The 26,995-nt window shown below is 35.5% G+C and overlaps 1 protein-coding gene across 1 annotated transcript in view; it reads left to right on the top strand.

Moving 5' to 3' along the window:
* Nucleotides 1-4,068: 4,068 nt before the first annotated feature.
* pnpla4 (patatin-like phospholipase domain containing 4) overlaps nt 4,069-26,995 on the top strand; it is a 73,616-nt gene continuing 50,689 nt past the window's right edge. The window contains 1 exon segment of the mRNA XM_052546024.1: nt 4,069-4,215. Coding sequence (XP_052401984.1) covers nt 4,069-4,215 — 147 coding nt within the window.

Here is a 26,995-nt window from a genome sequence, read left to right as displayed (position 1 = left end):
ATGTTTATTTTGCAAATACAAGCTCTAGGTTCTACCACCTTTAATAACAACATCTTATGTAATTGATATTTGTCAGCAGAAGTTGAAAAAAATGTACAATTATTTTTAAGTGGTAATATGTCAAAGGAAACATTAAAATATTCAACAAATATTTGTTATATTATAAAAATAATAATAATAAAAAATCCAAGGCTTTTTATGAATGGCTTTGAGTCATCGCTCTCCCTCCAAAGCATGACACTAGTAACTAAAGTCCTGTGACTCCAATTTGTACAAAACTAGTCCAGATGGTCAGAGAGACTGAGGACCACAGTTTGGAGAAAGTTGAACCAGTAGCCTAATGGAAAAAGGCAGAAGCAATCACCAGAACTGACAAACAAGTACTCTTAGCAGCACCTCTATATATAATGTTCAGAGGAGACCAACCAAACTAAAAACAGGGTCTCTGAAAAGAAAGAGTGCGGTGTAAATGGAAAAAGTTTAAAGGTCGATAGCACAGCATAAAATCGCTCCTTGTAAATGCTGGCAGCGGTGGACAGGATGGGTGCTGATGTGCAGATATATTTGAGAGTGTGTGTGTGTGTGTGCACATATTCGTTTGAGTCCATTGCTGGTCATAATAAAGGTCCCAACATGGACAGCATCCAGAATCACGCACACACACACACACACACACACACACAATGATGGGTAGTGCTTCACTGAGATTGGCCATCAGGGCAGTGGGAGAAAGCCAACTCACTTACTGAGGACTCAAGAGAGAAGTGATTTTATCGACCACAATCACCATACCACTCTTTCTTTTCTTTCTCTTTTTCAGGTCAAATTGTGACTGCTTTGTGTGTGTGAGAAAGAGGGGAGAGAGACAAAGAGAGACTGAAATAAAGGAATGAGAGAAAAGAAACAAGCTCAGCCAAAGCTTTATTAAAATTTAAACAAAATATCCGGGGTCGTCACCAAGACAGTAAAAATTACTGATGAATCCTTATGTGTCAGTGGACTTGACATAAATTGAATGGACTTAATTGATATGAGCAAGCACTTGATATGGATAATTTGCCCGCGATTCATCTCCAAAGTTGTACTAATACGACCGACTCACAACTTTACATGAGATCTGCTACCCGCTGGAAGAGGCTAGATATTCAACAAGAACCAAAGCATCCACGAACAACTGGTAACTTCACCTTTCACCTGCACCCCCCATTATGGGACTCTACCTAACTTATAAATGTTATAAACAGTTTCCTACTTCCAGTGTGTTACAAAAATAATTTGGGTGTCTTTGGAAAGAAGACCCTTTGGGCTTTACTTTTTATCAACCAGATTTGATAATGCTCAAAAATATTAAAAGTTATAGACACTGAAGTGCATTGATTTTTTTTTTACCACACTTAAATATTTTTAGATATATATATATATATATATATATATATGTATATATATATAAAAATATATGAAATGAGTCCTGGAGTAATCTAGAAAAGTAATGGGCTAAAAGCCTCATGTCTCATGAGTTTCTATTTCAAATCTGAATAAGATATCATGAAAAATGAGACTCCTGCAAATATTGTTATGTCTAGACCCCCCACCCCCCAAATATACAAAAATATATTTCCCAATAATATTGAAGGCTTCTACAAACTATTTAGTCAGTAAACATACCACTGCATAGTTTTTTTTTTTTTTTTTTCAATTATAAAACACTAGACAGAAACTTAGACATTGTATAAGTGCTTTATTTGAGCACTAGAAAAATACAATAAGAATAATTTGAATAATAAGAATAATAAGAAAAAGAAAAAAAGATTTTACTTTGTTTGCCAATTACAGAAAATCCTGAGATTGCTAGAAATGCAGCATTTACAATGAATTGCGATGCAAATAAGTGCTGATGTGCTGATGGCCACTTATACAGATGGTAATAACACAAATGCGCCATAAACAAAATAATCCACACTCTCTTTTCATATATACACATTCACTTTGATAGCCGTGATCATGCAGTAATAGCGAGCTGATTTGCATTCAAACAGATGGTAATCATGCAGATACATTCACATTCAAAATAAAACTCACTCTCACATACATAAAAACTGTTGAAAAATAAAATAAACAAAGAAAAAGGCAATCGCTATAAGTTCCACCTCCATCAGCTGACAAGTGCATCAGATCTTTCATTCATTCTTTTTCGGGTGGATCGTCTCATTCTGTTTGTGACACTATACACTGCAAAACCATGCCGTTTTTTACTACAAAGACGCAGTTTCTGACCGTGAGTTATTCCATAAGAGTGTTTATGACTCGTTATTACGACGGATCTGGTATGTAGAGCATTGCCATTGCTCATGTTTTTATGTGTACTGCTTACACAAATGTAGCAAATACAGTCTTTATAAGCTTTCCATTGAAAAACAGTGATCTGTAGTCGATGCTTGAGGTTTATATAATATATTAATGATACATAGATTGTCAAGATTAAATTTGTCCTGTTCCATTTAATCTATTCATAAACACTGACACGTGCAAGTTGAGGGGCGTTCAGGACAAGGGCGTTGGGGTGCTAGCTAACAGGTTAATTAATCTCTGGTTGTCTTCACAAAGCTATGAAAAGCTCTTTCATTTTATTGCCTAGTGCTATTTTGGTGAACATGCTTCAGACATTGCTTATTGTACAAATCTAATTGTTCAGTTATGTTGCGAGGCATTCTATCATATTACCACACCGGTAACATTACCAGTTAAATATATCCATGAGCCCCGTTAATCTGTGGTCAAGGCTGTTGACATTAACGGGCTGCTGCTTCAGGCTCATCTATTGGGGAAGCTTTCATTAAACTCTTCCGACTACTCCAACACACTGGGTTAAATCAGTGATGTGCTGTTGCTCAAACTGTTGTGTGCACCAGATCAAACGGTTAAGGCTTATACTCTTCACATTCGCCATCGTACAGGGTCATACGGGTGCTTGAAATCGTTGAAAATGCTGGAAATTTAATGCAGTGTTTTCAAGGTTAATTAAAATACGGTTGCATTTAGATAAGTGCTTGGAAATGCATGCATTGGGTTAATATTTGCTTCTTCACTGGATGGTTAGCCATGGTTTCATTGTATAAGCAGCTCTGCTTGATTATTATTGGCATTATAATAAGTCACACATGCCGTTGAAAGCTACAGTTGTGTTCAGATCATGCGTTCACTGGACTGGACTCTCTCAGTCATAAACAGCGAAACAACGTAAACAATAATTCATTTTTGGGCATAATCTGCAAGATGCATTGGAATCATCAGTCATTAATCAGTAATGTTTGTTGCACGGTCTGTACGCTAAAGCCCGAATGGATTAACCATCTTGTTTATGCTACTTAAATCACAAATTGAAGGATGTATGAATATGATGTGTCATTCCCCCACAAAACATTAATCCTCATTGTGACAAATCTAAGGACATCAAATAAATGTAAGGACATTCATATACACCGTTGTACCAGTCCAAATGCGTCACCTGTTGGCAATTTGATGATTTTGTTTAGAACAATGAAAATTGTTAATGCACCTCAAAATCCAAACGTAAAGGTGTCCATGGGGTATCTGTGCGTATGCTTAACTAAGATAAGAGTATGTATGCCAAAAGGTAATTTACCCAGTCGTAAATGCTGGAAATTGAAATGTCTTTGGAAGTGTTTAGATTTTACTTGAAGGCGTAAGAACCCTGGTATACCATTCTCTGAACAACAGGGGGCGACGAGGACTAACCATCCTCTAAAACCATCGGGAATCACTAGTGGGAAGTACTGGCTGCATCCGATTCTTTAGGCAGCTGACTCACTGAGTATCAGGCATTAGGTGTGTTCGACTTCACACAGCACTGTGCAGAGAGATCGCAATCTGACTTGATGCAGTGCATACTGGTTAGAAATATTGTCTGACTTGAGACTGCGCAGACGCACATGACCGTCACTTGTGGCATCAAAGTACCGTTAGAGTGTTTCGAGAGCAGCCGGCTGACTCAGTTTCTTCAGAGTGACTGCAGGAGTGGAGGAGGAGAAGAAGGAAATGGAGAAGGAGATGGAGGATGAGAAGAATGAGAGGGAGGACGAGAAGGAAATGGAGAAGGAGATGGAGGATGAAAAGTATGAGGAAGAGGATGAGAAGATGGAAATGGAGAAGGAGATGGAGGATGATAAGAATGAGGAGGAGGATAAGAAGGAAATGGTGAATCAGATGGAGGATGAGAAGAATGAGGGGGAAGATGAGAAGAATGAGGAGGAGGATGAGAAGAAGGAGATGAAGAAGGAGATGGAGAAGATGGAGTTGGAGAAGGAGAAGATGAAAGAGAAGGAGACAGAAAAAAAAATCATTTAACCCTTGCTGCTAACTACAGGGGACTGCTATTCTATTCCTCAAGCGAGGGACGAACACCCCCAAAAAGAAAAAGGGATTGCTGTTTTCTCCAGCTGGAGAGAACACCCTTGCTGCAATGAAGAAAAAAAAGGGACTGCTGTTTTGTGCGGCCAGGGAAATCACCCTTTGCTGCTTTAACTGTAGGGGACTGCTGTTCTATCCCTCAAGCAAGGGACGAACACCCCTCAAAGAAAGGGACTGATGTTTTCTCCAGCTGGAGAAAACACCCTTTTGCTGCATAGCTGCAGGGGACTTCTGTTCATCCTTCAGCGGGGGGTGAACACACCTGCTACTTAAATTAAAAGGGGACTGCTATTCTCTCCCTCACGTTTAGAGGGGAGAATACCCCTCTCACAGCCATAGGCTGCATTAAGGACATCTCAATAACATTATCTTTCTCTTTTGCAGGAATGGAATAAGGACAATTTCGAGGGGTCTTCAAGCTACTCACATACCACTCGCAACCCTCCCTCCCTCCCCATTATAAGCATGAGCATATTACCATGCAGCTTCTGCTTGTCGTCTTCTTTGTTTCTCAATAGCATTATCTTTCTCTTTTGCAGGAATGGAACAATTACAATTTTGAGGGGTCTTCATGCTACTCTCATACCACTCGCAACCCTCCCTCCCACTAAGGCTTTCAAATCTTGGCGGGCATGGAACTCACTGCTGAGAGACACTCATCTTCATAAGCAAGCTACAAGATAGACATCCCACTGCCACATCTACATGATTATCACTGTTTGCTTTAAAGACATTATCAAGAGTCTTAACTGTCATGTATTTCTAAGCTGATTGTTCCGGGGGTTAATGTTTAGAGCTCTTGTATGTTCATATATTTCGGGCCAAAGATAAATTGTGTTCAATAACTTCAAGTAACTTGCCAAAGTGGTTCTTGTCTGAAATATAGTTGTTGCCGTCATGTCTGTAGTGCTGCTATGAAATACAGGAACAAATGACCATACAACTTCACATGAGAAAACTGACTTTGATTGCACAAGAGACCCTTTTAATCGAAATACTGTTGCAGTCTTCAGAGACAAGAACCAGTGTTCACCAAACCTTCAATTGGAATCCGTGTCAAGTCTCAAATCAACAGCTAACACTTTTTAAGCAGTATTTTCACTACTTCACTAAAAATTATATGATAGAATTAATAGACTGGATTTATTCATTTCCAGCGGAGAGTTGCATGGGCACTGTGTGGAGTGATGACCAGTCATAAGTGTGAAGTAAAAATTATCGACATAAGGGTAAGTGAAATCAGAAGAGAATTAAAATTTTTGGTTTAACTAACGGTCTAAAACAAAAAAGGTAGCCCTATCCCAAACCCAAATCATTGGTCAAGCCAAAAGTTAATTTGACCGATAAGCATTTGGACCAATCAGAGGCAATTATTCATAGATTTAACAACTAATCAAACAGACCCCCTCACCCAACAATGGCTGTGTTTCCACCGTCGGGCCAAAAGCGGCATGCTAGTGCGTGCCAGGGCCAGTTGCATTTCCACTGTCATTTCCGGTGCTTGATTGTGCCTCGTCAATGCTTCCTCTGCATTTTTTTGGCCCGATGAAAACCTTGTGCCAAAGCGGGCCAGCTGAGGCTAGAGGAGTGGTTGTCAAAAAAGGCAGAGTTTCTACGCGTCTGGAGAGCATCACCGCCACAGATCATTTCATAAAGCTTACAGGTATAACGGTCGCCATGATTTTGCCAAGCAAGACATGTTCCTGGATCAAAATCTTTTGATGATCCTATATCAACATTATTGTCCAAAAATATAAACTTAAGCCCAGGGGCGGACTGGGACCAAAAAGTGGCCCTGGACTTTCTGGCCCACAGCAGCCCACCACATCATAATGCAAACGCCCCTATTTTGATGTAATTTGTTAATTTAATATTTAAGTATACAGTTTGGGGATTTTAACCAATAGGGCAACTGATCCTATGTTGAAAGAAAAAAAAAAAAAAACCTGCGTGCAGCAGCTGTTCATTTAGCAACTCCTAATGAGAGATACATGCTCATCATGAAACAAACATTCTCCTAGAACTCACACTTTGCATTCAGTTAACAGATCAATATGAATCATGCATGAAATAGAAGTTTATAAACTCAAATGATAGCTTTATGTGCTTCACAGATGAACTTGAAGTCTTGATTTATTCTTTATTCGAGATGTTCAAGAATAGATCATCTTTGACTCGATAATACAAGTTCATGATCCGATTTGTGAACAGATGATTCTTTTGAATGAATCTTTTAAAATAATCATTTATTTTGTTTAACGAAACCAGTGTAGAAACCAGTGGTTCACAAACTGGATAGATCTGAGTTGTAGGGCTCGCAAAATCGTATATTTTAAATTCTGATAAAATTCATTAATTATGATCAATGTATCACTTATTCTAATAAAACAGTGATACATTTGGATTTAAATATTTAACAAAGCATGCAAACAAATGACCGCTTTTATTGTGATTGCGCTAGTTCCAATGACTTATTTCTTATTCATTTTCTGTGACGTTGTTCCTGAGAGGTGTGTAAAGGGTGGGTTTTAGTGAAGTGCAGCGGAGCTTCTGGCCCGACGGTGGAAACACAGCTCTATTCTGGCCTCGGTGCTACAGGTCCAAGGCTATTAGCCCTGCCTGGCCCGTTTAAAGCACTGGCTCGACAGTGGAAAAGTGGCTATTGAGACTGGATGCCGGAATGTCCATGAATGACCCCCAGGCCCCTGGGTGCCATGGTAGCCAAGACACCTCAGCCAGACAGGATAAACGTTATGACTTGAAAGTAGGTAGAGAGAATATCTTTCCCTTTTAGACAGACACATACTGCTATTGGAAATTACTTATTTCATTAATTCATAGACAAACCTTCCTATGACCTTCCTAACACTGTACCCCCAGGTCATTGTGTATGTTATAATTATTATTGTATTGTCTTTTTTATTGTATACTGTTTTATGCATGGATATGATAGAATTCTTATATAATATAACCTCACCTATGGCATTTTTGGTATCTATGAATTTGTATTTTGATCTATATGCAAGCATATGTGTTGATACCTATTAAATCTATTAGTGTTTTGCATCAACACCCAATCCAGTTGCATATGCAAAATACCATTTCCTCCAAAGGTATCATTCCTCATTGGCTCAATCAAATCCTGAGTGTGCGACACTCTGACACTTTAAAGATAACTGATCACAAAATCAGGGCAGTTCTCTTAGGCTCTTTAGCCTTTTAGCTCTTCTCTCATCACCTTCCCGTTTTCTGGTTGCTAAGTCCCAGGGTCTGGACATGCTCTCCCGATCACTACCGGAAGAACTGAATCACAACTCCAGCACCATCGAACTTTATCCAAAACTGCATCCAGACACTCGTTCTATGGCCAAGGAAATGCAATTATCATACATTTAACTAAACAAAACAGAGTTTTAGTATAAGCTGTCGACCACTTTGTAAAATGTCGCTGATGGTTTCACTCAGGTGGTTAACAGACTCATTTTCCATAGATGCATTCTCTGGTCTCTCTAAAGGTTTCATTCAATTACACTGAATGTTCACTGGACAAACATTTTAGCTGAGGGTAATATTAATTCAGTAGTACAGTTACTACTGGCAGCTGATATAAATAATTGCAATTAATAATAATTAATTGAAATCATTTATATACATTTACCTTTTGAGCTAATTTGCTACAGATATAGAATATAATAAACTAATTGGCTTACATGCTCAGGCTGCAGTCAGACACGGTTATATTTGTGTGTGTGTGTGTGTGTGTGTGTGTGTGTGTGTATAGAGCTGTCACAGAAAGAAGTGTGATTGCTCACAGCTCTTATTTCAGTGATATCTGTCAGATAGTTGGAACATTTTATGTGTGCTATTTCAAAACAATTGTTTGCCACACCATAGAGATGTTACTGACAGTAAAGTGTCTATGGGAGTAGCTGTAATGTGTTTCAGACAACAACAATTACTGTATACATTTAAATGTGAAGAGCATGTTCATAAATATATAGCTTGCCAACTGTGAGAGCTACAGAACCTGTAAAGAGTCTATCATGAAAAGGAATATTTTAAACTTTTAAGCTTTGCTGAAGTGCTTGATGGCCTGAATTCAAAATTGCACTGCAGGGAATTTAAGGCCCTTGTCAGAGAGAGAAAATAAAGAAATGTACTTTTCTTTTCAGCTGTTGTAGGCTGAATTCTATCTCAAGAGCCACATGTCCCAAGTTTCTGAATTTCTTACATAATGGAAGAGAAATTACAAGATCCTGCCCAGATCTCTTCCTAAATTATTCCCCATACAAACACTGAATGTTAAAAGCTCCCAACTCAATAAACTTGAGGCAAGAACGATGATTGAGTTAAAACAGAAAGAAAAAAAAAACATAGCTGAATGCATTTATAGACAAAGCTCTTAAGCATTTATGCTTAATTAAATGTTCACAATGTCGGTATGTGGCACAAAATCACTTTCACAGGCTTCTACCTTAAATTATCCATGCTGTTGTGATGACCTTCCCAACTTGATCCAAGCAGCTGGGTCTTTAGCCATCTCCAAGAAAAAGACATCTCTTTTTCTGGAAGACACATCTCTTCCATCTACACTTGACCCTCTAACTCCAGCAGCTCTATTCTTTCTATTGTTTTCTATTCTATATGATTGTTTTCTTTTGAATTTTTATAAAAAATAAGTTGCTCTGGATAATCTTGTCTGCTTAATATTTAAGTTATGTGAAGGTGTGTGTATATACATATACACACTCACCTAAAGGATTATTAGGAACACCATACTAATATTGTGTTTGACCCCCTTTCACCTTCAGAACGGCCTTAATTCTACGTGGCATTGATTCAACAAGGTGCTGAAAGCATTCTTTAGAAATGTTGGCCCATATTGATATGATAGCATCTTGCAGTTGATGGAGATTTGTGGGATGCACATCCAGGGCATGAAGCTCCCGTTCCACCACATCCCAAAGATGTTCTATTGGGTTGAGATCTGGTGACTGTGGGGGCCATTTTAGTACAATGAACTCATTGTCATGTTCAACAGTTCAAGAAACCAATTTTAAATTATTTGAGCTTTGTGACATGGTGCATTATCCTGCTGGAAGTAGCCATCAGAGGATGGGTACATGGTGGTCGTAAAGGGATGGACATAGTCAGAAACAATGCTCAGATAGGCCGTGATATTTAAACGATGCCCAATTGGCACTAAGGGGCCCAACGTGTGCCAAGAAAACATCACCCACACCATTACACCAACACCACCAGCCTGCACAGTGGTAACAAGGCATGATGGATCCATGTTCTCATTCTGTTTACGCCAAATAATGACTATACCTGTTTTGGAATATCATTATATCCTGGAGAGCTCTCAATAACAATAACACACTGAAACCGAGTGTGCTTAGAACTGACTTCTTTACTGTTCAATGTTCAAGGACACATGGCTTTACAGCACCATCTACAGCAAGAAAACAACTGCACGATAACCCAGTTATCAACACTAAATACATAACACTACCATCTGAATGTCTCAACAGAAATCGAAACTCATCAGACCAGGCAACATTTTTTTCAGTCTTCAACTGTCCAATTTTGGTGAGCTCGTGCAAATTGTAGCCTCTTTTTCCTATTTGTAGAGGAGATGAGTGGTACCCGGTGGGGTCTTCTGCTGTTTTAACCCATCCGTCTCAAGGTTGTGCGTGTTGTGGCTTCACAAATGCTTTGCTGCATACCTCGGTTGTAATGAGTGGTTATTTCAGTCAAAGTTGCTCTTCTATCAGCTTGAACCAGTCGGCCCATTCTCCTCTGCCCTCTAGCATCAGCAAGGCATTTTCGCCCACAGGACTGCCGCATACTGGATGTTTTTCCGCTTTCACATTCATTATTTGTAAACACTAGAAAAGGTTGTGCATGAAAATCCCAGTAACCAAGCAGATTGTGAAATACACAGACCGTCTGGCACCAACAACCAACCACGCTCAAAATTGCTTCAATCACCTTTCTTTCCCATTCTGACATTCAGTTTGGAGTTCAGGAGATTGTCTTGACCAGGATGCTCCTAAATGCATTGAAGCAACTGCCATGTGATTGGTTGATTAGATAATTCCATTAATGAGAAATTGATCAGGTGTTCCTAAAAATCTAATAATTTTAATTCACAGTAACAATGTGTGTGTGTGTGTGTGTGTGTGTGTGTGTGTGTGTGTGTGTGTGTGTGTGTGTGTGTGTATTAGGTCTGAAACAATTCCTCGAGTAGCTCGAGTAACTCGATTACAAAAAAAATAATTTATTTTAAAACTCACATCAGGTCCTTAAAACAGAAATGCAAATTACTATATATATATATATATATATATATATATATATATATATATATATATATATATATATATATATATATATATATATATATATATAGTGATTTTTCTTCATAGAAATCACTAGCAGAAACTCAAAGGCCTGTGTTTTGTGTTTTTTTATGGATGCTCAAATCGGCGAGACCGAGAAACCACATGGAGCTTTTATCGTGTATGATAACGATTCCATAAAAAAGTGGAAAGATTTGTTTAAAGTGTTTGCATGCAAACCAATTGTTATTTCACTTCATATGGTGGTACTTTTTAAATGACAAAAGTGCACAATACACTACTTTTGAATTCATTGTTGAATTACATGCATAACAATGGGATTAATCATGATTAATCACAGAAAAATCATGTGATTAATCGCAATTAAAAATCATTGTTGAAAAAAAAAATCATCATTGATATGAATTCATCAAAGCATCGTGGGAGCTAAAGAGAGCAGATGGCTTTGGATGCTTTGAATTGTTCTCGGAGTACTTTGACATGATACAGTATATCATGATTCAAGTCGAACACACCTATACATTTCACCCTCTGTTGGAATAAATGCGGTAATTTCTCCCCACCACCTCTTAGATATAGATAGATTCTGTGACAAACCAATTGATTTTTAAATCGTTTCATTGCGATAGTTAGGTTAATTGATTTTTTTTTATCCCACCCCTAGTAAGCAGTGGCTTGTGCATGTTGATACTAAGCCTAAATAATTTTATCGGAGCGCTCATGTGAGCATTGCTGCAGTCTTAGGCCCACCCCAAATGCTCTCATTGGTTGAGATGCGTGATGACTCCAATCCCAAGCCAAGGATCAACAACCCACCCCTCCTGTGACCCATGGTTTATTTATGTGTATTAAAGCATATGAAACACACACACTCACACACACAAACACACACACACACAGATATATATTATTCTTATATATCTAATTAACTTTATCTTATTAAAGTTAATTAGTCGAATCCAGTTAAGAGATTTTCTCTATTTTTTTTTTTTTTTTTTTTTTTAATAAACAAATGACAGACAGCAGGACAATTAGGCTGCTGACACTTTAAGAGCTGACAGGATGTTTGTGTTTTCTTTCTCCGCTGTTTGCTTTCACTTGAGACCTAAATTACTGTGTTCACAAGGATACTTGAAAAGACGGGCATTTTGTGTATTTAACCATTCAAGGCCTATAAAGTGGAAAAAATAACTCAGTTCAATACTCTCGCAGATGAAAATATTCAAATCAGTGTTATAATATTCTAGATGAAAATCTACTGGCATAATCACAACCCATACCAAATAACAAATGGGTTTTACCAAACCAACCTAATTAAGAAAAAAACACAAGTCACACAATTGACTGATACATTCAGGTGGGTAAAGCCAGTATTTAATTATTTTATTTTTTGAACCATGTTGCCATGACTCTGCTGCACCTCTGTTTCTTACTCCACTCCATCCCTCTCCTCCTCTTTTTCTCTACCGCTTTTGGCTCTCTTAGTGTGTGGACTGTGTTCTAAAAAATAGGCGATTTGAGAGTGACAGCCAACAGTGAAGCCTCATTGCTTTTTTTTATCATTTGTGTTTCAACTTCAGAACAATCCCATAGTGCAGGGATACTAAACGGACCGCATTAAGACAACATTTGAAAATATAGCAAAACCAATCTCCCATATAACTTAGTTTTTTTCCTCTCCATTTAAAGCAACAAATACCCCCATTTGTACATGGGTTTAATATTCATCTGATCACTAGTGGGAAGTGATAAATACAGTATTTAAATTAAGTTTAGCAATCTAGCCCTCAGAGTGATTCAACTAAATCCATCCTGACAACAATGAAGGCCTGCCCTAACAAAAGGAAAATATATTTACCAATATATTTCTTAATATAATATTATTTTCCCTTTTTATTTCTAATATTTTATATATTTGAATACATTTAATAATATATTGATGACACATATATTATATAATATATTGCAAAATATACAAATGATTGCCGCTTTCAATATATAACAATATATTGGAAAAAAAAATATATATATATATATAAGAATATATGCCTAATATATTACATGATAGTTTCATAAGGGTGTCTAATTTCTAAATCAACAATTGGGCTAAAACAAGGTTTTAAAAATAAAAATTCAAGCATGGTACTGTAATACACTGGACTGGATTCAGTTACTGCCTCAATTCGGTGTGGCATGGAGGTGATCAGTTTGTGGCACTGCTGAGGTGGCTCAGCTCATCTGCATTTTTCTGGTCACTTGTTTCATATTTTCCTCTTGACAATACCCCATAGATTATCTATGGGGTTCAGGTCTGTTTTGTTTGTTTTGTTTTTTTTGAGTTTGCTGGCCAGTCAAGCACACCAACATGTAAGGGAAACAGGTCAATTTAGCGCAAAGGGAATAATTTAAGATTTTAAAGGGAATTTGGACAGAATCACTGTTTCACGGCTGATCACTGATATGGCCGCCGATTCACTCAACGAGCCATTTAACATCAGATCTGCACTGTGTAATATCTAAAGTATAGTGGAAACACTATTAATTAGCACAGTAACAAGATAGGCAGGTTAAGACATTAACTAGTGAGCAGAAAACACAAGATACTTCTCTTTTCAATATGAATAAGGCTTTATTAGATAAATCTAACGCATAAGCACATGCTAAAGAAAGTTAAGGATGAATGAGTTTAAGAGAACGAAAATGTGAAATCCCAAGTTTACAGCAAAACGTGAAATTGCATAGACATGAACAGCCATCAGTCACTTAATTAACCCTCACATTGTGCTCCTCAATGAGGTTAAAATTAAATTAGATTCACCAGTACAAAAGTGAGTCTGGAGGAGTTACTTGCGTCTCCTGTGTAAAGGGGGTTCCCTTTGTTGATGTTGAAAGGGGGTTCCTCGAGGTTGCTGATTGGGTGGAAGTTCAGTAGTCGCTGAAGTGATGTCTTGGGAAGCCCATGGTTGGGTGTTGGCTGAAGATGCGGAGTTGTATGGGCTGGTTGAAGTTAAACGGGCAGTCGAGGTCAGACTCAGAGACACAGCATTACAAAACTTAACTCAGAACACGAAACTCTCGAACGGAAATGAAAAGTAACTAAAGTAAAAGAAACTAAAGTAAAAGAACAGAAGTAACGTTTGACGAGACTAGGTGGTGTTTCTTCTCATCGTGGCTAAGTAGCAGCAGGCATGCAGGCTCAAAGAACGCTAACAGTGATGACTAAAAACACAATGGACAAACACAAGCAGATGCACCCCAAATCATCACAGACTGTGGAAACTTAACACTGGACTTCAAGCAACTTGGGCAATGACCTTCTCCACCCTTCCAGACTCTAGGACCATTGTTTCCAAATGAAACACAAAACTTGCTCTCATCTGTGTGACAAATCAGCTCAAAGGGGAAATATGAATAATCAATCATAACTACAGTAGTTATGATTAATTATAAATATTTAGATATGCTGTAAGTATTTACTTGAGATCTCAGTGTTAACTGTCTATCAGTTCTAAGAATGTTACTTTCCTGTTTAAGGAAAACAACTTTCTTACTGTACAAATCTACTCAGGGCATGTAGCAAAAATCTGCATGATTAGGGTCTCCAGTTATGAATAAACAATTAACAACCTCAAGTGTGATACAAAAAAAGACTTTATAAACTACTTAAACACTTCAATTAGTGTAACACACACACACACACACACTCACGCACATACAGTTGGCATAGGAAAAATGGTTAAAGCTTATAGAAATTTATTTATTGATTATTTAGGAATAAAAAACATGAAGCTATCATACAATTTGATATTCATCAGATCTGCAGCCTGAAGGAAACATCAGTCTCTTAGTTCAAACACACCTTTGTAAAAGGTGCATATGATACTTAATGTATCAATTAATAAGACTAAGTTTGATACTTGCATGTCTCGCTTGTTTGAAAAAGAGTCCTGGTGCACTTTGAGGCTTCAGTAGGTCTCTGCTGAAGTGAGTTAATGAGAAAGAGCAGTTTGAATCAGAGGATTTTGATGAATGGAAAGTCAAGGCCGAATGGCCTGGTGCAAGCTTAGGGTGGGTTTTAAAGCTCTTAGCTCAGCATTTTCTCCTGGAATTCCTGAATCTAAAAAACACCCTGATCTGGTGATAAGTGATCTATATAGGGTGACGATGTCACACCCTTAGGAACTGAGTAAGCCAATGGGGAATGGTACCTTTTGGAGGGAAGTTTTACAACTCTTTGTCACTAGTATGGTGTCTTGCATATGAAATTAGACTGGGGGGTTCAAGAGAAGAATCTTTAAGATTCTTACAAAACTAATGTGTTGCATAGGTATAAACATATAATATACACTCTCATTTAGATCATAAAACATACAAACTCATAGATATTAAACATCATATTGATGAGGTTATATTAACTAGTGATCCATCATAAGCATGCATAAAAAATACAAAATACACAAAAGACAATATACAAGAACAGTAAAACAGCATACACAATGCCCTAAAGTATATTTGAATTAATTTGAAGAAAGGTTTTTCTATGAATTAATTAGAGAAGAACCCCTTTTATGTGCATTATGTGTCTGTTTTTGAGATACTTGAGTTAAGAGTTGCTTTGCAATATTCCTGGGAGCTGTAGTTTTATTAGGTATTGTGCCTTTGGTTGCTATGGAACCAGAGGCCTGTTTTCCCTTTTTTGAGATGGTTGCATTTTGGGGGACGGGTCCAAAGACCCTTTGATTAGATGAGGGGGCATTATATATTATTTGTTAAATATAAAAAAAAATAGTTGTGTGTTTTATTGGTCCATATGCTACATCTGAAATGAGGACTTTTATGCCACTGGGCACACTGAGCCTAGGTAAGACACCACTGACGTTGTCTGAGGTTTAACAAATTCCTTGACACGTCTGTGTGTGGTGATGCCTTGATGCAAGCCTCAGTCCATTCCTTGTGAAGATTCTTGAATCGATTTTGCTTGACAATCCTCATAAGGCTGTGGTTCTCTAAGTTGCTTGTGCATCTTTTCCTTCCACACTTTTTCCTTCCACTCAACTTTCTGTTAATGTGCTTGGATACAGCACTCTGTGAACAGCCAGCTTCTTTAGCAATAAATGTTTGTGGCTTACCCTCCTTTTGAAGGGTGTCAATGATTGTCTTCTGGACAACTGTCAGATCATGGGTCTTCCCCATTATTGTGTAGCATAGTGAACCAAATTAATAGACCATTTTGAAGGCTCAGGAAAACTTTGCATGTTTTTTTGAGTTGATTAGCTGATTGGCATGTCACCATATTCTAATTTGTTGAGATTGGTGGGTTTTTGTTAAATGTGAGCCAAAATCATCACAATTAAAAGAACCAAAGACTTAAGCTACTTCAGTCTGTGTGCATTGAATTTATTTAATATACAAAGTTTCACAATTTGAGTTGAATTACTTAAATAAATTAAACTTTTCCACAACATTCTAATTTATTGAGATGCACCTATATACGCACAGTATATCCAACAATGGCAAAGTATTTAAAATGTAATGTCATTAGATTCTGTGTTGGTGTAATGGTCAGGTGTCCCAATATGTTGTCCATATAGTGTATATTATACTTTAGTATTACTTTATATTATACTTATGTATATATCTTTAATGCTCCTGATACACATCACAACTGATCATGTCAAAAAATCTGTTTTTAATTTAAATTGTTGCAATAATGTATGAATAAAAAAATGCTAGATTGCCAGGACATAAAGAAGACATTTAGTGTTTATTTGAAGGAAGACTAACAATAATGAGGTCCAAGATTAAGAATATACACTAAAAGCAGTAGCCCCTCACTGCAGAACACAAGAACCAGGAGGTGTGGTTGGATCCACATCAAGAAGATGTAGATTGGTAGGTTTAGGGGTGGAGATGGATAGTTTGAGGGAGCAGGGGGTGGAGACGGGTAGGTTTAGGTATACTGTATGTAAGGTGGGAGGAGTTGGATCTGGATCCAACCATGCTCCCTGTATCTCGTGTTCTGCAGTGGTAACAATCTTGCTAAAGGTTAGCATTGTAAAGCAGAAATAAAGTAAAATACTTTAATGAAAATTTTAAATTATGCGTTGGCAACAAACTGAAACTAAATAAGTTTAAAACTGAGTAAAAAACTCAATAAAAACTGAAATAAAATCAAACTGAATAAAAATAAATAATAGTTAAGGGAAAACATAGCAAAATTGCTAAAACTAAGTAAAATAAAAATTAAACCTGCTAATGTAAAACAATAATAGCTAATTCCACAGAATATAAATAATACTAAACACTGAATGCAGTCAATGTCAGGTCATTTTGAAATAGCAGAATGGACAGTCATCACATATATGCTAAAACAACTATTACTGTGATATAATTATACTCTCTTGTCACATTTTACTGGTGTCCTAAATCACCTTTTAGTCATCCGGATGGTTTTTCCCTCCAAAAACTCTAACACAGAAAATTATACCTGAATTGTAAAAAGGGCACCTTGTTCCAAGGCCTATTCCATTTAATTCAAGCTTGATATCATTCTGTTGCATTTCCTTTCAGCTTTCATTGGATTATAATTAAATTATTTTTCATTCTGTTTATCAGAAAGAGGTTCTCTTTCTGTTTGCTAGACTCTGTTCAGGCAAGGTTGCAAGTAATGCATTAGTGTTTATGTTTTTCTCATGCCAAGAGAGATCTTCATTTCAGTTGCCTACCTATAGTGGATCTGAAAGGACTGTGTGTGTTAAGCCCATGTTTTATTCTTGATATCTCAAATAAATATGATATCTTACTGTTGCTCCAATTTAGGTAGGCCATAATCTCACAGGAGACTCCTGCTTCCTGTGTAAATGACGACAACAAATTCTCATCAGAACTCTGCATGGAAGAGAGAACCATATCTATTCTCTAATATCTGCTGGCTTTTATAGCAAGAGCAGTTGTGTAGCGGGAGGTGAAAGACACTCTGCTGCTAGTTCAATTAGCACTTGTGCTAGAAGTCACAAAGAGCTGTGAATTAGAGTTTGAATGAAGGATGAAAACACTCTTAATCTCTGAAGGTCATTCAGAATGTTCTAGATGAAGAAAAAAATAAACAAAAAATCCCAAAAGGCATTCCAAAAGAAATCCAATTTACCAAAAGGAGGATGTGTCTTGAAGGAATAGTAAATTAAACATTAAAGGGGTCATCAGATGCAAAATTATCTTTTGCATGTTGTTTGAACATACATGTGTGTTGGCACAGTTTGTACACATATATAATTGCTGGATATATAGCTGCCCACTGTTTGTGTTGAAGTTGGCCGCATGCTCTCGGTGCTGGAGGTGTGTGTGGTACCAATTCTGAGTAAGGGTTACCATACTTGGCAAATCTCATGACATAAAGTCAGTGAGAGGTCTAACTGTGACATATCTAACCCCCCAAAACTTGCACGTTTTGTAACTAGATACATATTGCAACCTTTGGAACATGAAATATTCACCTTTTTGAAGAATTGCAGTAAAAAAAATTTCTCTAAACATATGTGTACTGTACATTCTGTAATAAAGGTATTGGCAAAATTTTACCTGTAATAAATCAGTCTTCTACAAACTACAACATTCGAAACATTAAGAAAAAAAATACAGAGCCTATATTTTCATGAAAATATTTGTGTACTGTGCAGACAATAAGGGAGATGTTGGAAGTATTGTCTAAGGCGAGACATTGGTAACATATATTTAGTCAGTTTGCCCAAAAAGCATTTACTACAGTCCTTTTGAACATTGATTTGAATGAATTATTGTACTTTGTTTTGTACTGTGAGGTAAATTTGCAGATCGTCCCTAAAGCAGCCTATTCAAATAAGAAATAGCAGAATAGACTTTCAAACATTGTCAGTTTATTTGCTATAGTTTATAAAATGGTAATAAAATATTACAAGAACTCAGAGTTAAACTGTCACAACAAATTCATCTTGATAATATCAGATAACATTGATGCAAGACTGACTACATGTTATATTTTGCCAATACCTCAGTGGCATTGTTTACATTCTGTGCCTCCAAAATGGCCGACTTCCGGATTGATGAAGCGTCGTGAAATCCCTCTATTACACAATGCGTGCAATACACGTCTGATTCGTGAACTAATGATTCATTTGAACCGATTCAATTTAATGAATGGTTTAATTTCACAAGTAGAGCTGCACGATATCAGGAAAAAATGACATTGTGATATTTTATTTTTCTGCAATATATATTGCTATATGAAATCTAATCAAATTTTTTCTTACAAACAAAAATAGGGTGAGCACACTTACATTCTCATTTTAAATGATTTAAACATCAGAGTATTATTTGAATTAGAGTAAATTATGTGTTTGTAACTTTAGAATATGGTTTGAATTGTTAACATATGAACTAACATGAATTTACCACGAGCAATACTTTTGTTACTATATTTATAAATCTTTGTTTATATTAGTTTATAAAAACACAGCTGTTCATTGTTTGGTAATGTCACTTCACAGTGCACAGTGCTATGTTAACAAATACTGTACAACTTTTGATTTCAACAATGAAGGCTATAGCCTAAATGTTGAAATTATCAATATAGTAGAAGTGCAGTTTAGTAATAGTAAATGTTAAATAATGTAGTTAAATAGTTGAATAAATAGAACATTATTTTAAAGTGTTACAGATTTTTTTTGTACACTGAATTGTACAATTCAGACATCTCGTGAGTTCAGTGTTGGACAGGTCAGTTGTTTAACCTGTTAGCCTGCACCAGAACACCAGATAAACTCGCACGTATAGAATGAAACAGGACAAATTTAATCTTGACAAACTATATATCATTGTAAAGATCTAAGCCTCCAGCATCAACGAAAGGTCACTGTTTTTCAATGGAAAGCTTATAAAGACTGTATTTGCTACATTTGTTTTAGCAGTGACCCATCAAAACAAGAACAATGGAAACGCAGTACCTACCAGATTTGTCGTAATAACGCGTTAAAACACATCCACTGCTGTAAATCCTGGTTTAGTTAGAAGGGTAAGGGTCCACTGAACGACATCTTATGGAGCACGTTTGGTCCAACGAAGCAATAACGTTGTAATATGGATCATTATTCCTTTGTTTACATTTCAGTTCTTCAGGGACAGAACTGTTTGTGTCCATTATGTATAACTCAGGCTAGGAAACTGCATCTTGGTATTAAAAAATCTGCATGGTTTTGCAGCGTACAGTGTCACAAACAGAATGAGATGATCCACCAAAAAATAAAAGAATGAATGAAAGATAGGCGAAAGATAGTATATTTGAATTCTGCCGCTCTCTTGTGACAGCTCGTGAAGCACCTGTCAGCTGAGGCGGAACTTATACTGATTGCCTTTTTTCTTTGTTTGTTTTATTTTTCAACAGTTTTTATATATGTAAGAGTGTGTTTTCTGTTGAATGTGAATGTATCTGCATGGTGGCCATCTGTTTGAGTGCAAATCAGAGCAATTCAGCTCGCTATTACTGTATGATCACAGCTATCAAAGTGAACACGTCTATATGAATAGAGAGAGTGGATTATTTACTTTATGGTGCATTTGTGTTATTACCTGTTGTGGCCATCAGCACATCAGCACTTATTTGCATTGTAATTAATCGTAAATGCTGCATTTCTAGCAATCTCAGATTTTCTGTAATTGGCATAAAGTAAAATCTTTTTTTTATTTTTCTTATTCTTATTTTTATTAATCAAATTATTCTTATTGTATTTTTCTAGTGCTCAAATAAATCACTTATATGATGTCTAAATTTCTGTCTAGTGTTTTATAATTGAAAAAAAAAACTATGCAGTGGTATGTTTACTGACTAAATGGTTTGTAGAGGCCTTTAATACAGTTGGTAAATATTATATATATATATATATATATATATATATATATATATATATATATATATATATATATATTAGTGGTGGGCCGTTATCGCCGTTAACGTGCTGCGTTAACACGAGACTCTTATCGGGCGATAAAAAAAATATCGCCATTAATCTATTCTCAAAGTTGGGTTGGGAGCTGGGTCTATACTAAGCAAGCTATGATGACTTTCAGCTTGATATTTTATATAACCGACTGGCTGAGGCCAGCTTAACGGACAGCGACACTGAACCGAGCTCTCTTCTGCGAAGTTGCGAAGTTTTCAAGTGTTTTGATCAAAACACTTGAACATCGAATTTGCTTACTTTTGCTCTAGTGCCGAAATAGTACGAAAACATACGAAATATGTCAAAATATCCACCTTGGAAATTATGCTCGAAAAAACTGTTAGTTATTTCTTAAGTGAAAGTAAACAGTTGAGGAAAATAATGGGATGTGTATTATATTGGATGCGTTCATCGTCTCTTAAAGTGACCGCGCCTAATTTAGCCACTGGCTGCTGTAATGTTAATCCAAGAAAATGAAAATGAAAATCACTCACTGCTCTTGACTACTTTGTAGTTTTAACAGTCAAACCAAAAATTATTCAGACACCAGATATATTTTTTTGATATATATAGCAAAACTGTAATAATGTGAGAAATGTTGAAGGTGTCTGAATAAATGCAGGTTTCATAGTATATTTCATTTTTACATTGAAGACTATCCAGTGCTTTTTTTTTACATTTAATTATTTAGTTTCTGTACCTTGACACCTAAAAACTTAAACATTGTGTAAATAGCACAAATAAATAAAAATAAATGAACATACAAATTAGACAATTTCAAACAGGGACCACTGGTACAACCTTCACCGGGTCCCCGCTTGTGCAATGTGGAATTAGTTTACAGCTTTTTCAAGCAGTTTGTGATGCATTTTGGAAACAGGAGATGTACATTTCTAATGCAACATCTAGCCTGATAAACCCCTTCTCAAAGACTTACTGTTTGTCAATTTTATTTGGGTAACACACATATTCTGAATGCCGAATGAGCCATTTTAATCTAGAATAATCTAGATTGATCTAGATTAATTTCAAGATCATAGTGAGATTAATCGGTAACACTTTAGAATACTGTTTCTTACTTACTACATAACTTATAAGGAATTATTGAAGAACTAACAGGTGATTATTCATTAACACTTAACTCACTACTGTTAACTACTAAGGAAGATGTGTTAATTAATCAGTATGTAATATAATTTTATGATTATGTTAAGTAACAGTTAGCTAATCAATAACTAATGTATTCTGTCATACTTCCTGAAGAACTACTATTGATTATCTACTACTTAGTGTTCTAGAAAAATAACTATGAAGTAACTACTAATGGACAGTTTTACACAATTACATTGAATTGTGACCCTTTCATATAAATGCTATTAGCAATAATAGCAGTAGTATGAAAATGCAATATTAATAAATGCAATACATTTTATAGAGGTTTTGCCTATTTAGTAAATTGTTTTGTGAGTGTGTTTTGTAAGAAATCACCTTGTAGTAGGAACCCCACTCCAGTGCCTTGTGATAACTTACCTTAGTTTTTATATTTTATATACAGTACTGTATGTGTGCCTCCTCAGCATATACCACATTATATATATATATATATATATATATATATATATATATAATATATATATATATATATATATATATATATATATATATATATATATATATATATATATATATATATATATATATATATATATATATATATATATATATATATATAGATAGATAGATAGATAGATATATAGATAGATAGATAGATAGATAGATAGATAGATAGATAGATATAGATATACCAGGAAAAGTGAAAATACAGGTACCCAATTTGTAAATAATAAAGAATTATAAAATAATTATGCAGGACTTATTTTGAACCTGAAACATTAGGCCTATTCTAAAGTGAAAATATTGGGAACCCATTAGTAATTAACAAAGAATTATCAGATAATTCCTGAAGAATTGCTTAGAATCTGAAACAGTATTCTAAAGTGAAAACATAGGCAACCCATTATAAATTAATAATTAATTATCAAATAATTCTGCAGGACTTATTTTGAACCTGAAACATTAAACCTATTCTAAAGTGGAAATGTTGGGAAACCATTAGTAATTAATAAATAATTATTAGATAATTCCTCAAGAATTACTTAGAATCTGAAACAGTATTCTAAAGTGAAAACATAGGGAACCCATTAGTAATTAATAATTAATGATCAAATAATTCTGAATGACTTATTTTGAACCTGAAACATTTTGCAATATTTTGCTGTGCGATTTTTCTCCTATCCAATGAGTGGCATTACAACCATAGATACACAAAAGCACAGCATGAAATTACAAATCACATCCATTTTATTTGTTTGCTGTACTCCATATCTTTAGAATCCAGAAGTTTGCAAGGAACATATCCAAATTCGGCCCTTTATCAATCGATCTTCATCTTCATTCTCAGTAACAGCGACCATCACATAGTCAAAGCCCGCGCTCGTTATTTGATTTGAATGTGAAAATAGCGCCAGTGCGCCACCCTCGAGAAACGTTACGACACGGTTTACGGCACTGATATCGAACTCTCATTGGTTCTCACCTAATTCGTCACAGATTGCGACATGCCTTGTTTCAGTTGATAGACATTTGAAATCAGTACTGCGCCAGTGCGCCTTCACCGAGAGAAGACAGATTCATAATTTCACGGATTAATAAATTAAATTCGGCTCTGTACTTTATAAAAACTATTACCTCCAGAGAGGACTGCGACTGGAACTCATTATCATTTGAACTACTTTTGGTACCACTTTTGATCTTTTCGCAAAAAAATAAATGATTAATGTTAAGTTTGTTTGTCTGTTATTTGTTTATTTATAACAGTAACGTTATGTAGTTTTAAGAAATGGTTATTGGTAGGTTTAGGAGTAGGTGTAGAATTAACGTTAGTGGCTCAAAATAACGTTTTAATGTTACATTTTTACTAAAATTGTGTTTTATTATGTTTTATTCTTTTAACATTCTGTATAAATTGGGTAGGTTTAGGTTCGGGTGGGGTTACGCATTTTTCTATGGATAACTGACTGGTCAGAGAACACGTTCTATCTGTACGTATTTTAGGTTGTTTTTATGTAAATTTAGTTACATATCGAACCTGTAATTACGTCCAGATAATACGTAAACAACACTGTAAATATGTAAAGGCACATACGTATTGGACAGTTTTAATTTACGTCTAAATATGTACGTTTTGATTGTGAGATCAGGCTGAATTATTAGATAATTCCTCAAGAATTACTTCGAATCTGAAACAGTATTCTAAAGTGAAAACATAGGGAACCGATTAGTAATTAATAATTAATTATCAAATAATTCCTGAAGAATTAATTAGAATCTGAAACAGTATTCTAAAGTGAAAACATAGGGAACCGATTAGTAATTAATAATTAATTATCAAATAATTCCTGAAGAATTAATTAGAATCTGAAACAGTATTCTAAAGTGAAAACATAGGGAACCGATTAGTAATTAATGATTAATTATCAAATAATTCCTGAAAAATTACTTAGAATCTGAAACAGTATTCTAAAGTGAAAACATAGGGAACCCATTAGTAATTAATAAAGAATTATCAGATAATTTTGCAGAACTTACAGAATTCTAAAGTGAACCTAGTAAATAATAAACTACATCATTTTGACTAAGAACAACCTATAAAAGTAATCATAAACTTTGTAAAATACTCTCATCTGTTTATTTCAGATGAGAACATTTCTTAATACAGCATATTTTATTCCATTTTAACATGTATACTGCCCACATTTTAATTAATGTAACAAACATTTCATAATCAAAAGTTAAACATTTATAAGTAAACTAAATCCATATTTCATCTCCATTATAGGCTAATAATTGGGCTGTAACAAAGTTGCTACTGTAGTAGTTCTTTGTACTTGTCCTTTTCAAGTAATTTTGAAAATTAACAAGCCTACTTATAATTTTACTGGAGTAATATTTTATTGGGGTATCTGTACTTTTACTCAAGTACTTGATTTGTGGGACACAGCCTGATTAATATAGTGTTTTTTTTTTGTTTTTTTTTTGTTTTTTTTGCGTATAACTGTTCAGAAGTAGTTATTTCATAGTTATTTTTCTTGAACCTTAACTAGTAGATAATTAATAGTAGTTATTCAGGAGGTATCACAGAATATATTAGTTACTGATTAGCTAACTGTTACTTAACACAATCATAAAATTATATTACATACTGATTAGTTAACACATCTTTCTTAGTAGTTAACAGTAGTGAGTTAAGTGTTAATGAATAATCACCTGTTAGTTCTTCAATAATTCCTAATTAGTTATGTAGTAAGTAAGAAACAGTATTCTAAAGTGTTACCGATTAATCTATATTAAAAAAAAAAAAAATCTATGCCCACCTCTAATATATATATATATATATATATATATATATATATATATATATATATATATATATATATATATATATATATATACAGTATTGTTCAAAATAATAGCAGTACAATGTGACTAATCAGAATAATCAAGGTTTTTAGTATAGTTTTTATTGCTACGTGGCAAACAAGTTACCAGTAGGTTCAGTAGATTGTCAGAAAACAAACAAGACCCAGCATTCATGATATGCACGCTCTTAAGGCTGTGCAATTGGGCAATTAGTTGAAAGGGGTGTGTTCAAAAAAATAGCAGTGTCTACCTTTGACTGTACAAACTTAAAACTATTTTGTACAAACATTTTTTTTTTCTGGGATTTAGCAATCCTGTGAATCACTAAACTAATATTTAGTTGTATGACCACAGTTTTTTAAAACTGCTTGACATCTGTGTGGCATGGAGTCAACCAACTTGTGGCACCTCTCAGCTGTTATTCCACTCCATGATTCTTTAACAACATTCCACAATTCATTCACATTTCTTGGTTTTGCTTCAGAAACAGCATTTTTGATATCACCCCACAAGTTCTCAATTGGATTAAGGTCTGGAGATTGGGCTGGCCACTCCATTACATTAATTTTGTTGGTTTGGAACCAAGACTTTGCCCGTTTACTAGTGTGTTTTGGGTCATTGTCTTGTTGAAACAACCATTTCAAGGGCATGTCCTCTTCAGCATAGGGCAACATGACCTCTTCAAGTATTTTAACATATGCAAACTGATCCATGATCCCTGGTATGCGATAAATAGGCCCAACACCATAGTAGGAGAAACATGCCCATATCATGATGCTTGCACCTCCATGCTTCACTGTCTTCACTGTGTACTGTGGCTTGAATTCAGAGTTTGGGGGTCGTCTCACAAACTGCCTGTGGCCCTTGGACCCAAAAAGAACAATTTTACTCTCATCAGTCCACATAATGTTCCTCCATTTCTCTTTAGGCCAGTTGATGTGTTCTTTGGCAAACTGTAACCTCTTCTGCACATGCCTTTTTTTTAACAGAGGGACTTTGCGGGGGATTCTTGAAAATAGATTAGCTTCACACAGACGTCTTCTAACTGTCACAGTACTTACAGGTAACTCCAGACTGTCTTTGATCATCCTGGAGGTGATCATTGGCTGAGCCTTTGCCATTCTGGTTATTCTTCTATCCATTTTGATGGTTGTCTTCCGTTTTCTTCCACGTCTCTCTGGTTTTGCTCTCCATTTTAAGGCATTGGAGATCATTTTAGCTGAACAGCCTATCATTTTTTGCACCTCTTTATAGGTTTTCCCCTCTCTAATCAACTTTTTAATCAAAGTACGCTGTTCTTCTGAACAATGTCTTGAACGACCCATTTTCCTCAGCTTTCAAATGCATGTTCAACAAGTGTTGGCTTCATCCTTAAATAGGGGCCACCTGATTCACACCTGTTTCTTCACAAAATTGATGACCTCAGTGATTGAATGCCACACTGCTATTTTTTTGAACACACCCCTTTCAACTAATTCAACTAATTGCCCAGTTGCACAGCCTTAAGAGCGTGCATATCATGAATGCTGGGTCTTGTTTGTTTTCTGACAATCTACTGAACCTACTGGTAACTTGTTTGCCACGTAGCAATAAAAACTATACTAAAAACCTTGATTATTCTGATTAGTCACATTGTACTGCTATTATTTTGAACAATACTGTATATATATATATATATATATATATATATATATATATATATATATTAGGAAACTGTTACAATTTTAAGTTAGGTGGAGCACTTTCAGCTGT

This window comes from Carassius gibelio, chromosome B1, assembly GCF_023724105.1.
Source record: "Carassius gibelio isolate Cgi1373 ecotype wild population from Czech Republic chromosome B1, carGib1.2-hapl.c, whole genome shotgun sequence".
NCBI lineage: Eukaryota > Metazoa > Chordata > Actinopteri > Cypriniformes > Cyprinidae > Carassius > Carassius gibelio.
This window is presented reverse-complemented; position numbering and strand designations above follow the sequence as displayed.